General features: G+C 42.7%; 1 protein-coding gene across 6 annotated transcripts in view; it reads left to right on the top strand.

Moving 5' to 3' along the window:
- LOC119176937 (cell adhesion molecule Dscam1) overlaps window positions 1-17494 on the top strand; it is a 640641-nt gene that overhangs the window by 376526 nt on the left and 246621 nt on the right. For all 6 annotated transcript variants that reach the window (XM_075878151.1, XM_075878149.1, XM_075878150.1 and 3 more), the window contains 2 exons: window positions 894-1205; window positions 3412-3573. In XM_075878151.1, coding sequence (XP_075734266.1) covers window positions 894-1205; window positions 3412-3573 — 474 coding nt within the window. The remainder of the gene's footprint in view (window positions 1-893; window positions 1206-3411; window positions 3574-17494) is intronic.

A 17494-nucleotide genomic window follows, 5' to 3' on the forward strand; every position in this document is an offset into this window, starting at 1 on the left:
TAATGAGATGAGATCTAACAGACAATAATGTCAAAGAAGGTAATGACAAAGTTAATAAACCCAATTGTAATATATATATATATATATATATATATATATATATATATATATATATATATATATATATATTCCCGGCTGCCGCAACTGAATTTTTGATGGGGGCAAAAATGATCGAGGCCCTAGTACCTAGACTAGATTTAAATGTATGTTTTCAAGAAACCCAGCTGCTTGCGATTTCCGGAGCCTTTTCTCATGATATGATTTGATTATATTATGGGTTTGGAACTTTGAATTCCAACATTATTTATTATATTGAGCTGTTATCATAGTCTAAGTTTTGTGTATATGTGAAAGCCTTTCGAAAAAGCACTTGATCTCTTTGCTTTTTGGTTCCATAATTAGACATTGTTGTTACATAAAATATAGAAGCAAGAAGAGGTCAAGTCATATATATATATATATATATATATATATATATATATATATATATATATATATATATATATATATATATATATATATATTTATATATATATATATATATATATATATATATATATATATATATATATATATATATATATATATAGTGGTTACCTTTGATTGGTGTATAATAAATGTGTGAGAGGTGGCACTTCAAGAGAACTTTATTTATTATGTCGACGTATTTTTTTATTTTTATTTAACAATACTGTAGGTCTTCTGCAGACCCATACAGGAATAGAAGCTCTCTTGAAGTGTCGCCTCCCACACTTAGGTACAATCACCGCTTTGTGCGATTTGTGTACGACCTTCTTCTTGACGGCCTAGTGAATTTCGCGAGTGCTGTGCCATGATTTAAAACTGCGTCCGATGTCGTAAACTCAATGACCGGCGTTTCTTTCCGAATGCAGTGGACAGTACTCCTACTGGCAGGACTGGCGTATCGGCACCGGCGAGCGCGTTACCTGCCAGTAGTGGATGTCGTCGGCGTCCTTCTGGGAGGCGGGCGCCAGCGGCCGCGCGTCTCCTACGACGTGCGGCGTTGGTCGAAGACGACGTCGTGCTAGTGGCGGCTTCGGACGAGGACGAGCTCTTCCTGCCGCTCTCCAAGGGTCTGCGCGTCATGCGTGACGTCAGCTCCATCACGGCGCTCAAGGGCAAGTCGGTGAGCCTCGTGTGTCCGCTCTACGTCGCCGCCTGGGCCTCCGTTTCATGGGAAAAAGGTAATTTCTTTCACGTGTTTTACTAGTTTCGCAATATATATGTCTTTCACACATTAATAAATTATTAACTGACATGGTTGAATGTTGGCCAGACTTTGTGTTCATACAATTTTCGATGGTCTAGCGGCTAAGATACTCGGCTATGAACCCGCAGGTCATGGGATCAAATACCGACTGCGGCGGCTGCATTTTTGATGGAGGCGAAAATGGTAGAGGCTCGGGTGCTCAGATTTGAGTGCACGTCTAAAGAACCCCAGGTGGTCAAAACTCTCGGAGCCCTCCACTACGGCGTCTCTCATAATCTTGTGGTGGTTTCGGGACGTTAAATCCTACATATCTATCAATCCTAAACAATTATTGCGAATATTCCTCACATTTTTTAATCGACAGTGTCGCTGCTGTAAAGTGGCGTCGTCGTTTAGCGCATTAAAAAATTGCGTTTCTTTGCAGCTCCTTCAAAATATTATTAACTTTCTGCGTGATCTTCTTATTGCTAGTTTATTTAAATATACGAGAGTTAACTCCTACGAGCGGCAACAACTTTTCGCTGTCACACTTAGATGAAGCAGCATGCAGCTAGCTGATTGTGGCCAGTCAGTGTATTTCACGAAAATATTATTCTCGCTCGCAAAATTTATCATACACGCATGATTCCGCAACAACCGTAATATTTTGAATGTCAACACGCCAAATCACGAAATGAAACACTCGGTACCATACATTCCACGTGCCCTTCTAAGCATGAAGCATGCTTGTTGTGACAAAAAAAAAAGCAGCTTATTTTGCCATGAATTACTACTAATGTAAATGCGGTTCAGAATACGACTTGCCTGTTTTGCTTTGAAATGCTTGCCTTATACTTCAAAGGCCGAACTATTCCCTATTTCGCATCACGTTTGTGCTCATAATCAAGCCATTTCCGGTGCCAATTATTTCTTGTAAGGTAGCCGTGAACTGAATTTGGCCACAGCTTACAGCGATGCCAAAATGCGTATGAAAATTCGTATGAAAGTATGAATAACCGTAAACTTTAGTTTAAGAAAGTTCGGTGTGCAACGAGTGTCCAAGCAATAAAGCAGAGGTAACTGGCTCATTTACATGCATGCTTTAGAGACTAGAGTGAACGATGCTGATGTGATGAGTTATAGCGCCATAGCTTTGCCTTTTCGCTGTAGGTGGTCTATAATATCGTAACACCCGCTTTTTAGGAGTAGATCGACAGAAAATATCGAATTACACTCCTTTTAGGTTTTATACATGTGCCATTTTTTTAGATGGTCTGAAGCATTTGTCGGTAACTTGTGGCCTATACGGGGCAGCATTTTGCGGCTCCTAATACAACGTCAAAACTTCCACCCACCTACCATCCCACGCACCCACCCACTTCTTACTTTTTGATGTCCCTGCGTAAAGCCTGACATGGCAGTTTTGACCTCAATTGTGGTAAGACCAGAACCGAGAAACATCGCTTTTAGTAACCACTGAAACTTTTGTGTTTCAATGCTGCAACCTGCAGACACGCCTGTTGAAAATGAACATGATTTGTGTATCGTTTTCGTTTGTCGTCGTCAACTTGCCCCCCCACCTGCTCCGTTCGGTCGACTTCAAATAAGCTCAGCCTCCCCGCCCCCCTCCGGCCTCTAATAGTTGCTTACTCCCAATCTAAAGCATTCACACGCCATGTTATCGATTTTCCAGTGCATTTTACTTTATCCCAAGGGTTTTAACCTGTACTTTGCATATGAGTGCTCGTGTCACAAGTAAATGAAATAACACATTGCTTTGTTCTAGGAATGAACCAACGGAACATTGTGTTTTCTAAATTTAATTTTCTTCATTACTTTAGCCTTAGTAACAATATTTGTCGCTGATATTACTTGCTTTTTATATTGCCGAAATAAATACCCTTTGCGAAGCAAAAACTTCAGAGCATATATCAAGTGTAGATAGCAGGAAAATGACTACCGGTAATGTGTCCTGTTATTACAAGCCACCGAGAAGTTCCTCGTTTGCGTCAAACATTTCAATCAATTTGCACTTTCCCAACCAATTGCTCTTTCATTAGCTGTAAGCACACGTGGATGCATAGATAAAACAGACGATTGATCGTTTAAAGCATGTTTTTCAAGAACACTCTTGATCTTTCTGTTTACGTTTCTATCTAAAAAATGGAACAGTGGCCGAGTTGACTAAATCAATCTTGCAGGAAGCAACAAGATTCCATTCAACCACAGGCAGCGTGTCCAGCCAGATGGCAGCCTCTCAATCAGCAATGTACAGCAAGTATCGGATGACGGCAACTACGTCTGCAGATTTACAGACTCTCGCAACCAGAAGCACACGGGAAACGTCCTTCTAAAAGTGATCGGTGAGTATTCCCGCAGCGTTCACACGACATTCACCTTTGTCGAAAGTAAACTAGATCAAGATATTAAACAACAAATGATTCACAGGTGATCTGTTCAAGAAACTGCGTTTACGGGGTCATACTGTCGCACATCTGAGTTGCAAAAGTATAAAAAACGTAGTGGTAACCAACGTAATAAATTTTCCACTTTGATTTCCGTTTGACAGCAAAGCTGTACAAGCTCAAAATTTAGGCCTCGCATAGGGATAAAAATTATCATCATGATGGCCTCCATCTTTTAGCACGTACATCGACCAGCAAGCTCTCTCATCGTCCTCCTCTACATTGTACTAGATCTTGCTAATTAGAGTAATCAATGATGTTTGATAATTGTGGTCAAGCTAATAAAACATGTTTATTTCAGAACTTTCTAATCAACACATTCCAGCCCTTTTTTATAGTGTACTATAAATTGATGTGCTATACCTAGTTTTGTCTGTGTCATGCCAAACGAAGACATGAGATGACAGCAAACAGGTGACAGATCACAGCATACGACAGTTCCAGCTGTCAGTACATATCATCAGGGTACTGAAGAAAGCATAGTTTCAAAATTTTGTAGAAATTGATCAAGAGCAAGGATTGCCGGAGTTCTGTTCTGATTAAGCTAGCCCGTGTTCAGTTAGTGCTAGCTCTCATGTCATTTATATAACGGAGCCTATTCACCAGTAACTATTCTCGGCATTTGAACGCAATTTTGAGAGAGCCCAGAAACAGGTGTGTCTTTGAAGTGTGCCTTCTTTCCTAGAGTCGTTGCAGCCATGATGTGCAGTGAATCAAGCTCAAGCTGCATAGTGTGGATAGCTATTTGACAGAAATGCAGAAATATTTAAACTAATCGAATCCGACAAACAGGTTGGGGCAAGTCCTTGTTGTGTCTTCCCTGTGGGACCGATCTTGTAAAGAGTTTTTTACGACTATAGATCTAAGTTGCAGGTATGATTTCGTTCTTTTTGCATTCTGAAGAGCAGCGATAATTTAAACGTTTGTACGAAGTTCTCGTCTTTGTACAAACCTGCGTCATGAAGTGATTAAATGTCACACGGTCCCTTATGCATTTGCTTAAGATGACTCTAAGGTTAATGTTACCTTCTTTTTTTTTCGACCAATTGTAATGATTTATGAAACCAGGATTAAATGACTGGATGAAAGATATGCACAGAAAGAATGATAGTATGAGAAGTGTTCGTGAATACCGGCCCAGCTTCTCCTAGTTTTTCAAATCTTTCAGCTTCTTAGTGTCCATGAAAAACCCAACGTTAAGTTCTGGCATGTCTGACTGTCAATACGCCGTTCTTGGTGTGAGTTACAGCATTAGCAATCCAAATTGGTGCAGCTGAAGTTACAGAAACAAAAGATGAGGATGCACCAGGTATGCGGATGGCCCCGAGGCCTTGCCCTTAGTCTCTTTCTGTTACACATTAATCGCAGTCATATAGGAACTCTCCTCATTCGTGTTAATAAATTAATTTGGCTTGTTAGTAATGACCATTTAGTTCCCATGACACCGAAGTTCAAATACAGCATTATCTGAAGTGCTAGAAGAGCAGCAAAAAAAGCCAAGAGCCACACTTTTTAGGGTGCTTCAGCAAAATCGAAATTTACTGAGGTTAGGTGCAGAGCTTCAAGAACGTTTTTCTGCTGTATGACATAATACACCCAACACAGCGGTCTGCCTTACGGGCTCGAGCTCACTTTGTCGAAAGTTGTGCGTGGCGCAGAATCCTGGGCTTGCCACTACAGCTACAGGTGTTTATTTCTGTGCAACGTTCACCGCGAATTTGATAAGCGGTACACCAAGCCTAGTGACTGACAAATGCTTCGGCAGGGCATGCAATCATAGTTTGAACGGCTTCCCTGTAGTTAGCCACACGCCGGAGTGCATATGGTGTAGAAAGAAAAAGAAGAGCCCCAAAAAGTTGAGCGCATAGCGGGAGAACATGCAGGCGTTGACCTTTCCATGCAGTAAAACAACATCAAAGCAAGGGGCCGTTATTTGCACACAATACTTGTTCGCGCCAGCGGGTCTGCCTGGCATTTTTCGCGCACATATAAGAGGAAAAGTTGTTGCCAGAGCGAGAGTCTACAGAGTATTTTTTGCATCGTTCTTCGAAGATTTATGTTTCTATTAAAACACAAAAGAGTAAAACGGCATCCACTTTCGTATCTTGTTGATTTCTCTGCCTTTCGGAGCAGATCATGCGTGCGAGAAATGTCTATAATGCAGTGGCTGATATTGCGCCCGTGATATAACATGAGCAGTTCGTTTGTTTTCTTTTTTTGCGCCTCACGCTTTTACTATTTTATCAGCATCACTGCATGCAGCTTTCAATGCCAGGATCGACGATGACGACCTCTACAAAGCACCTGCTGTCGACATCAACGCGACATCAACACCTGCTGTCGACATCAACAAAAAAGGAATAAGTCTTCTCAGTCTTATTGGTACAAGTTGCCGAATTCTGATTAATGTACCAATTATTCTAATAATAAAAATGAAGTATACCGAACAAAAATTGAACCACCAATTTTTCAATCGTGAGTGGAGTGTTCTGGATAGGTGTCAAAAAAAAGAAAACGAAAAAAAGAAAACAGGAGAACTTGACGATGTCAAAAAGCTTGGCTAGGTAAGCGAACGAGAGAAGTGCGTAGCATAAGTAGTATCTGGAAAAATGCAAATCCTTTAGATTAGCTTTACATTTATTTATATGAACATTATTTCCCTCATGTGCGCACATGCCCCGCCACGGTGGTCTAACGGCTGAAGTACTCGGCTGCTGACCCGCAGGTCGCGGGATCGAATCCCGGCGGCGGCGGCTGCGTTTTCGATGGAGGCGGAAATGTTGTCGGCCCGTGTGCTCCGCTTTGGGTGCACGTTAATGAGCCCCAGGTTGTCGAAATTTCCGGAGCCCTCCACTACGGTGTCTCTCATAATCATATGATGGTTTTGGGACGTTAAACCTCACATATAAAATCATATCATCATGTGCGCACACTAAGGTTTACAAAATCCGAAAACGCGGTATGAAGCTCCTAGTCAGCAAGTACATACAAAAATACGAACCGTTGGCCTGGTGGTGCGTGAATGCTCTACTAACCCCTTCAGGGCAGTCGGCTGCTGTAATGAAGCATGCGCAGAGGGCAGTCACCTCTATACACACTGTTTGGCCGTTGCCGACATAGCTAACAAAATGTTAGCCAAGTGAACTGAACAAAAAAAAAAGAACTTGGTCGCAGAAAATTTCGAATGACAGAGCAACTTGCAAAAGCAGGAAATAGCCAACTTTGTTGACGAACAACAGTGTATATTCTCGACCATCACCAACGTGTGATAATCAGTGTTTGAAATCGAAATCTGGTTGTGTTCCCGTGTATTTTGTCGCACCTTTTTATACGGTATTCTTCACAAGAAATCTACGACACATCTGTAAAATGAGTTCTTCCTAATGCACAAAGCACATTTCGAATGAAGAATATTTTCATAGAACTTACACTAGCGGGGGACATTTAAACGAGGCCCCGCCGCGGTGGTCTAGTGGCTAAGGTACTCGGCTGCTGACCCGCAGGTCGCGGGTTCAAATCCCGGCTGCGGCGGCTGCATTTCCGATGGAGGCGGAAATGTTGTGGGCCCGTGTGCTCAGATTTGGGCGCACGTTAAAGAACCCCAGGTGGTCGAAATTTCTGGAGTCCTCCACTACGGCGTCTCTCATAATCATATGGTGGTTTTGGGACGTTAAACCCCACAAATCAATCAATCAACATTGAAACGAGCATTTTTGTGTTTGTAGGCATTCAAGTGCATACTACACGATAACAAAACAACCATTCTGCTATTTCCCGTTTTTTGAAAACATATTAACAAGTACTTTCTCTTTTTACGAACAAATTACGCGCATGTAAACGTAGGTTGAGATCATACAATGGCGACTGTCTTACCTTTAGGGGATACACTACCCGCCTTAATGGCGCGTTCAGCCTGCCGTTCCGATGAACCGCATTCTTCGCCAACACATCTAGCTAGTAGCTGTTTGATTAACGTTTATGTTCCTCTCATAGTTAACATGCACGTGGGGGCTCGATTGTCCCAAATTAGAGCTATAAATATTCATGAGGGGGTTCTCGGAGGTATTGCACATCCTAGGAAGTTCGTTGTATTGAGCGATACACCGTTCTCTTTTCGTTTTCTCTTTACAATGTTGTCACATCAAACTTAACGTTACCGGTGTAATCGATATATAAAATCAGTTCATCATGATATACTACAGGCATGCACACAAGCTACACACTCAAAAACAGAAGGAAACATCGAAGTTCTGCTTTGGTTCTTTCAAACGAACCAGTGGAAGACAACGCTGATAGTCCAAACTGGCATTTGCTTGTAGACTCTAATATACAGTAACAGCTGCAGAGTTTCGGATCATTTATGCATCATTACTAACGTCTGCTATTTTTAATGTTCAGGAATTTGTACTGCATCTGCATTGCTAAAGGTTATTAATAGCTCAATAATGATAAAATATGACAAGCTGTTACCGTAGATATTGCTACTGAGCCGAGCGCCGATATAGGACCGTTTGGGCGTATACGTCGGGGCGAGCTTTACTTACTTCGTCCAAGGCATAGAAACTGCTGACGCTTTTCTAACTCTTTTTTTTTATCGTTCAACCATTCGTAGGTATAAAATACGGTGATTATACACGGACAGGTTCATCTTAAGTAGATGCTTGTTTACCCCTCTATTTTTGATGTCTGAGCCAATGTACCACCATCTATAGAGAATAAAAAAAGCACAAGAAAGTACGGAGAAGTATTCACGCTTGCCTCCTGCCACAAAAACTTATCTACATTTTTCCGACTTTCCTCCTTTCTTCCTGTATCTACTTATTTCTTGAAATCGCTTGAGAAGGCAATAAAACATGCTCCTCGCTATCGGACCGGGAACAGTTGTGTTTCTTGTCTATCTGTTCCTTGCAATGACAAAAGAAAGCAACAATGCTAAAGAAGAAGCAGAGTTCTTGTACTTGACGCTAGAGAGGAGATGAAAACAGCGATGTTGCGACGATATAGCCCGGCGCCTCAGCCTCCTGGTCCGCACTCTGAGCGCACCGGTTTACTGCATTCAGCGGGCCGAGTGCCTTTCACGCCCGTGTACCTCCGGAGCGCATAAACCGAAGGCACGCTCGTGGCGAACGGCGAATGTCGATGAATCGACTTCTAACTCGCCGCGCTGCTCTTTACTTCTTCTCTATTCTTCGTTTTCTCGACCAGCAAGCAAAAACGCGCACACACACTGGCACAAATGCGTCGACGAGGAGGCCCGCTAACGATTCCCGAGGCGCATTTAGTAAAAGCAAACGGGCTCAGCGAGGGGGCAAAAAAAACGGATGCGCCTTGGCGGCCCATATCGCCGGCAAACAGCCGCTGCAAGGCTCCTCTTCTCGCAGCCTACACAACGATGGGCACCTTTCAAAACGACCTGCTGTGCCCATGCGTTGCCCTTTGCGCTCAATTGATAATGCAATCATGACGCTATTTTTTAATATTTCACGGAAATGGGGCGCACTGCGTTGCTTTTCTTTGAACCTTTAGCCGAAAACGCCGACAGGGAAGGGGCCAGGTGCAGCGGGCTTGCGGCGATGCCGATAATTGGAGTATATCAGCGACGAGTTCATCATTAGCCTGCATAGAGTTCACATTTGCGAGCGCTTGTGTGCCTGAACTCACAGTAGTGTAGAAAAAGCACCATAACGGTGCTGCTATACGCGATGGTTATAGAGCGTTTATGTACAATATGTGATCAGAAATAAAGTAATGCGGTGCATTATGCGTATTATATATATATATATATATATATATATATATATATATATATATATATATATATATATATATATATATATATATATATATCAGAAAGAGAGAGTTTGCTTGCGAGTAGGTGAGGAATATGAATAATAAATCGAAGTTGCAAACGTGATATGTATTGTGACTTGTGCTGGAACGACGTTTCTCACATTCACGCATTTTGTTCGACACATTGTTTTGTTCGACACAGACTGAGCGTCTCGATTCACGCAATTTTTTGGGGGTATTTGGCAAGGTCCGTCACATGTATGGCGGGCCCGAACCCGTAGCATGACGTGCTGCAGAAGAAGAGTCTCAGAGTACGATTATGAAAGTGCGTCCGTTGTTTCAACCCATAATGCAGTGTCTACGAGCGAAATTCGGTTCTCATCCTGACAGAAGAAACACTTGGTTTGTATCACCACACAGATAGAGAAAGACGGACAAACTAGGGGAAAATGCGGAGTTTAACGAGCGATGTGCCCTGTTGCCTATCTTGCACGTGAGGAAAATAAACGGGGAATAATGGATAAATTAGGTAAAAAATAGTAAACCAAGGAGATAATGATAATGTCAAGGGTTTTATATCAGAAAATCAGCTTATCTTTATGACAGATACCGCAATAAATGGGCTCCGAAACTTTTGACCATCAGTTTTTTTTTAACGTGCACTAATATCCCACAGTACACGGGGCTATGCAATTTCGCCTCCATCGAAGTGCGACCGCCACGGCCGGAATTGAACCCGCGACCTTTGGGTCAGCAGTCGAGACCGTAGTTACTGTTCCACCCGACGTGGACAAACCAAGGAAATACTGGCGAAACACTAATTATGAGCAGACGCATGAATGTTCGCTAACGACCTACACGTGTTTCTAAAAGGTGGTCACCTGTGAAAATTGCGCAACGCTCTTGTGGCTATGTGTGTGTGTAGGTGTAGTTAGACCGAGGTCCCAGAATGTTATTTCCCCGAAAGCAGCCTCCCATCAAAATGGCGGAGTTTTGCTTCCAAAACACATCGTTCAGCGTCGAGGCAGCAGTCTAAAAGCTGCTTCACTGTCTCACCACCACAGCAAAAGATGCACCCGCTAAATTGGTCATTCTTGTCAAGAAAGAATAGCCATTCTTGTATGCGATGCGCCACCACGTACGGCTCAATGACCTTTTGCAGCTGGACGGGAAAATCTTAGTGGTAGACGCAGCAAGTTAGGGTACAAATAACACAAGCATAAATGTATAAACAAACAAGTTTCACTGTAAATGTCTGATGTGAATACCAAGTGAACAAATTATTCGTTCTACAGAGTGTGCAATATACGCACTAAACCCCGTGTACTCAGATTTGGGTGCACGTTAAAGAACCCCAGGTGGTCAAAATTTCTGGAGCCCTCCACTACGGCGTCTCTCATAATCAAATGGTGGTTTTGGGATGTTAAACCCCACAAATCAATCAAATCAATCAATATACGCACTAAAAGCTTTTGTGGGTGAGCCCATCGGCGTATCTTCATGAATGGTGTCCTTGCGTTTCCTATTGAAGGTACTTTCCTTTGGCAACTGTAATAAGTAACGTAGGGCCACCTGCAATATATTTTATTACATAACATACAGTATACCTATATACTATACAATTTATCATAATTGCTGTGGTTTAATTTTCGAAAACCACGATATGACTATGAGAAACTGTATTGAAAGACAGCAAACTTCGACCTCCTGGGGCAGAGGGCGCACTTCAGAATTCTTAGTGTTGCTTCCAAATAGAGCTCAATGGCCGAATGACTAGGTTTATTTGAACAGTCTGGCAAAGTTACAGTGTCACACTACAAACCACATGGTTTCCCAGAGTGTTTATTATTTAACAAGAGGAATGCTATGTGATTTTACGGGTGGTGTTCACTTGTCCTAGGAAGCCACACGCTTTATATTGCGATACTGCAATTTTACGAAAATGTAAAGATGTAGCAGTGGGTCTGTCTCTGCTACATATGACGCGGAGTCGTTCATGATAACTAGCTTTTTTAAAGAAATATGATTTTTTTCACCCATTTCTAATTCAGTTATGGCAGGCTACCATCCCTGCCGCCGAGAGATGGCGCCACGCTTAGATGTCTCCAATTCCTGGGAACGGGTTCGCTCGAACAGGTCCCCCGTTTAATTCTTCTAAAACCATTACCTAGTCTATACATGGTAGTTACAAGGATCTAATAGGGTGGCCTATCCAGATTTACATATAAACAAAAGGAATGCTCCACCACTTTGCGCTCGAAAGAGGGCTTACAGCTGCGCTTTGTAAGTCTGATAGGAAAAGCTGTAGTGCTGCTTTCCACTACAAGGTTTCTTTTTTTAATTTTGAGTATTGAAACCTCATTTAGAGAGAACGTTGGCAGTGAAGCGGAACGATAAAACGTAATCAACCATGGCTTTGTCGCTTTCTCTTGTCTTTTTGCAAATGGAATAGGGGGCTGCAACAGCATGTCACGAGGACGTGATGTATTTGGTGGGCGTAGAAAGTCAAGGCCCCCTTTTTCTATTCTTTTGGTACCTACTTGAAGCTGTATCTCACCTTCAGCTCCCGTCTTGAATGTTTTTGCAGCCAGTGACGAAGTACTGACGCTGGCTTAGTTCACCAGCTAGGCATTCACTCAAAGACTGTTTTTAACTGTTCAATGTGGGAATTTTCGTACCACACTCAGCACATATAAATTTGGTTTAATTTATAATAAGAATTGAACGCAGGCAATCGCCGTTCAATAATATGGGAAATATATATAGAAAGAGAAACGTTGTTTGCACGCTTTTAATTTTGATGTTGTTATTGTCAGTGAACGATAACGCATACAACTAAAATCTAAACAGGAATTTTTTCAATGTCACTTATCAGTACCAACACCCCGACACTATTTTGTTTTGCTAATAGGGAGAGTGAGCGTGGAAGTTATTTGTCTTTGTCAGGAAAAAAATAAATAAATAGGTTGCCAGCGTAATATTAACACGTTGCCGTAATGCTTCGCTCGGTGCAACAATTAAAGTGGGGATGCTAAGCGTTCGTGTCGTGCTTGCAATTTACTTTGGACACGGCGACCGGGACAGGACGCATTAAGGCTTCGTTCGGTAACAAGCCGCCACTGGAGGCGCGAATGCCTTTTTCGGGAAAAACTTCGCGCAACATTGGAGACGATTGGCGGCGGCGTCGCCCAACAAGCTCCACGATACCGCGAGGCACTCTCGAAACGACTCCAAGTCTGCACCGCTATCGAGGACGCTTTTTCGTCCTAGCCGACATTTCATTCTCCCTCTTTTCCAACATCGCTAAACCCCTGCGGGCCATAATCTGGAGCGCTCACCCTTTAAGGGCAGGGTCATTAGTCGAAGACGCCGAGAAAAACACATCAGCCTAATAACCAAATTGGTAACCACTTTAGCAAAAGATACGAGGACAGCCCCCGCGGGGTGCTAAAAAGAGCTGCCACCGCTCCTCCTTCCCGCCTGGCGAGGAGTCCCTGGTGCTGCCCTCTCGGGAAGAGCAGCCATTGTTAGCCGCAGTGGCGCCTTAGCGCTTCCACCGCGGGCGCTGGACGACGCGTCTCCTCCCGTGAGCGCTGCGCGTGTGTGTAGCTTGTGCCCTATCGGTCTCATTAGAGGAAAGTGCCTCCCCGTCTTAACTACACGGCGCCGCACGCCTGGCAATGTAATTAGCACACGAGCCTTTAAACTTGAATATCTGCGAAGTGATCGCACAAACGGCCAGGCGACCAAGAGAAAAATGACTGGGGCGCAAATACGAGCGCGCAAAGATGAAAGCTTCTTGCGGGGAGAGAAATTTTTTTTTCTTTATGTTCATTGCTGCCTTTAAGGTATTAACGCATCATTAGCCATTTTCGACTACTTTGCCTCTGGAGGAGAGAGTCGTTTGTGCTCGGGCTAAAAATTGCCGTTCTGCCGTCGGCCGGTCGCCACCTGGACTCGAGTGTGCCGGTGATCGGTCTGGCGCGTTTGGATGACAGTTACCTCGCTATGAACGAGAGCTTGTGTACATTGTTCGATTTGCCCTTATCATATTTTTACTGACCCTGTCTCTGCACGGACGAGTCTCCATAAAGAAATACAACGTGCACCTGACTATAGCCCCAGCAGATTATATTGAGCAAGTCCGCATTGCCTGCTGGGTAATAATTCAAATAATTGTTTGAAAAATCACCCAAAACGTATTCTTTTTGACAACTGGAAGGAAACTCGAAAGATTGATCCGAGGTCACCAATATGCGCCCAAGTAGCATTAAAAATTTTCGAAACATTTATTTTGTTCTGTTCTCACTTCAAATGACAGTTCTTTGCTGATTTTTACTGCAGTAATTTACTGTAGTAGTAAAGATTAGTGCTTCGTACGAGAGGTCTTTTCATTATTTTGTATAATAACTGGTCATCATTATTACCAAGCCAGGTACACACAATCTTTCATAAGGCGCCCACATTCACTCCACTGGCTCATCTATATCTGTCCATAATGGTACATATATATTAAATGCAAAGCATTTCTTGAATCAAAGACACTTTGAGCGTTTATCTATCTATCTATCTATCTATCTATCTATCTATCTATCTATCTATCTATCTATCTATCTATCTATCTATCTATCTATCTATGTCTGGATGTAGACAAAAACTTGATGTAGACAAAAATTGGCGTAGGAGAATAATAGGCTCTCACGAATATGACTCTCCGGTCATGACATGACTAATGGGACAATCCTGTGGCGTACATTGGCAAACCCTTATTTCCGGACACGTCGTGCCCATACTATATTATACAACAAGCCGTGGTCGGCGGGTATGCACTACTGGTGATTGACAGTTTATATCTACCCAGGAACGGTGAGAACAGGCATTAGTACCTAATATTCGGGCAGTTCAATAAAAACCGTCGTCTTGGGCGTTGACCTAACGAACGCCAAGAATGAAATGAAGGATTAAAACGGGATTTGAACCCAAGAATTCTGCAGGGCTGTCAGGTGTTCATAAGCCACAAAGCAATGCCGTGTCTTTAAACGACTTTGGAAAAAGAACCAGTGCACGTGTTATATCAATGTAACATCAGCTGTGGTCGCTTTGCTGGTTATCTCAGTTTATAACAAAACACTCAACATTACATAGGTATACTCTTATAACACAGGTGTCATGTTGGGTTAGCGTCACTTGTGGTTCCATTGCTGGTTCCGCTTTCATAGCAGTGTAATAAACATTGCATTTGAATCGATATGATTCAGCAAGCTATATTCAGCGTCGCCCTACCCAGGAGGAACACGCTAACGAAAGTTGCATTTGACATTCATCTTATTACACCATAAAGCGCACTTCGTTTTAATAATACTGACGCCTGTGCTCTAATATCTGAGCTGAGGTTACGTAAGACGATCAGTTACCCTCTAAACTCCACTGTAGTCGACGTGCCTGGCAGCCGCACAATGTGCACACAACAACTGCCCTTGAAAAACGCGCTGATCCACCTCGAAATGATCAGCTCAAAGTCCAAAAAATTTCAGCACAGACAACTACTCACTGACTGCTTCGCAAGAAACGTTCTCGGCCTCTGTCACTTTGCGTGTTGATATTATTTGGAGTGAAGCTCCTTAGGCTCGCATCATGTCCGTGGACGTAGTCGTTGTCGTAACTTCGCGTCTGACCGAAACACAGGTGTTCCATATACAGTATACATAAAGCGTTCATAGCAAGCATATTGTTTAAAAATAGACCGTACTCTTCGCGTCCATCCGCCCGTCCGTGCGTCCGTCGCACTGTAAATTCCAAAGTGTGTTTTGCGAACGCCTGCGCCCACTGAGACGGGGAGGGTATGTGTGGAATGCCATGCGCGCGTCTCTCTTCTTTGTGGTCGGACACGGTGACGCTATGCAAATAAAAAAATAATAAAAAAGCGTGAGCGCTCTAGAGTATGACGCGAGGCAAGACCGACGAGACCGGCGTCCTTTGGCGTGCCCCGGTGGCTTCCTCGCAGCGCCGTAATCCCTCTAATAAACATTTCGTTGACATTTCATAATCTTCCAAGCAGCTTCGCTCCATCATCAGCATTTACTTCGTGGATCGCCCGCCAATTTATTATTATTATTATTATTATTATTATTATTATTATTATTATTATTAGTAGTAGTAGTAGTAGTAGTAGTAGTAGTAGTAGTAGTAGTAGTAGTAGTAGTAATTTTTTTATTAGCAACCTTTGTGGTCATCTAGCACATGCGTATGTCTTTCAGTATTTTAGATGAAGCGAGAAAACACCTTGTCTGTAAGAAATGGGGGTGCAACTAGCATCAGTTGCATAAGCCGTGCTTCACTCAAGGGCAAAAGTCATTTTTGCCGTTTCTGCCTGACCGTAAGATCAATCAAAAGCCTCTGAACTAGTTCTCACAAACCGAAAAAAATGGTAGTGAACAACACAGTTTTATGTTATTTGTACTATCTAACATATTGACGCTTTTGTAAGGAGTATAGTGAACGGGGGCTGGAAATATCTGAGTAAGTAGGAAAGTACCATCTTATAGGGCAAGTTTGAGCGCCTTCCAAAACAGCGATTCTAGACGGAACGCTTTAGTGGCAAACTGGGCATTAATTTCGACAATCTGAAATTCTTTGATGTGCGCCTACATTTACAAAAAAACAGTTGTTTTTTTTAATTCGCTCCCTATTGAAAGGCTTATGCCACTGTCGGGAGCATTTTGCCTTCTACTATGCTTCGTTTGTTTTTTTTTTGTTTTTTACACGGGTTGTACTTTATCTTAGAGTTTTGAAAACCACTCTTCATTTTTTGCAAATGACTCGTCTCATAATTCCTCCAAACTTTCTGGCGGGCTCGCATTTGTCGCATTTACTTGGAAAAGGCCAGATTTCGCTCTCCTAGAGCAACAAAATTTGTAAGTCGGCAACAGCAAGGAGAAACTGCCGAACAGCCATCACAAAAGCAAGCGTTCTCTAAGTTGTGTCTTTGTGATTCACTATGGGGTTATTCAGTTGTTGGAAGCAGCGCAGAAAATTAGAAAAGAACTTCTAAGCGCTACATTGCTCGTTCTTTTCGCGGCTAGTTGCTTGAAGTGGGACGCTCGAAGAAACCCTCACAAGTCACCATCTACATCATCATGAAGGGAAAGCAGGCAGGCGTGTGATGCTAAGAAAGCGCGAAATAAAATGTGCATCACATCAGCCTAAGAGATCAAGAAAGAACAAGGAAGTGGAAAACAGAGCTGGTCCGCAGAAGGCGTAATGGTTGGCTGAGCTGACCCTGTGGTTGGACGCTTGCGTTCAAGACGAGCATAATCTGCTGCATGACGATACGGTGAAGTAAGCCGTAATATACGGACAACCTATTCTCTCACCACCTTTAGCCCTCGCATCTGCAAAGCAGTGGACCAAAATGGCTTTTCACAGTGCTAAGGGCACGGCCTATGCATTTGTTTTGATGTCTTGCTGGCTGTTTTTTTTATAGTAAATCTTTAGAGTATGATTGTTGATTAACAACCCATTTCCTCAACTGCATGATTTCAGCGCTGTCTCTTCAGTTCTTTTTTCTACAGTTGTTCTGTACTTTGCCTCAGTTGTATGTCACTAGGTTGTATTGACTCTCTCCGTCTTGTTTTATATGTTCTTTATTTTTCCTTTTGCTTCTCACTTCTGTCGTCTTCGTAACTTCGACTTTTCTTACTGCTATTACAATGCACATGCGTATTCATATTTAGGTCATAGAGACGAAGCGGCGTTCTGCAGTCAAAAGGGCAAACTACTCGTTTGCATATTATTTATATTCATTCCGCTATCACATTCATTAGGCCTACAGTGGTTGTCTGTCTCAACAATGAATGCGAGATTAAGCGCTCTGGTATAACGTGCACAAGCTTAAAGCATGTGCCAAGGTGCATGTGCTCGTTCATTCAAGAGGCCCTGAACGCACCGCTCTGATAACGTGCGAGCACATTTTATTGAAATATAAAAAAAATAACAATCGTTTTACTTACGAGTGCGCCTAAGCAGGGAA

This window comes from Rhipicephalus microplus, chromosome X, assembly GCF_043290135.1.
Source record: "Rhipicephalus microplus isolate Deutch F79 chromosome X, USDA_Rmic, whole genome shotgun sequence".
In the NCBI taxonomy this organism is placed as follows: Eukaryota; Metazoa; Arthropoda; class Arachnida; order Ixodida; family Ixodidae; genus Rhipicephalus; species Rhipicephalus microplus.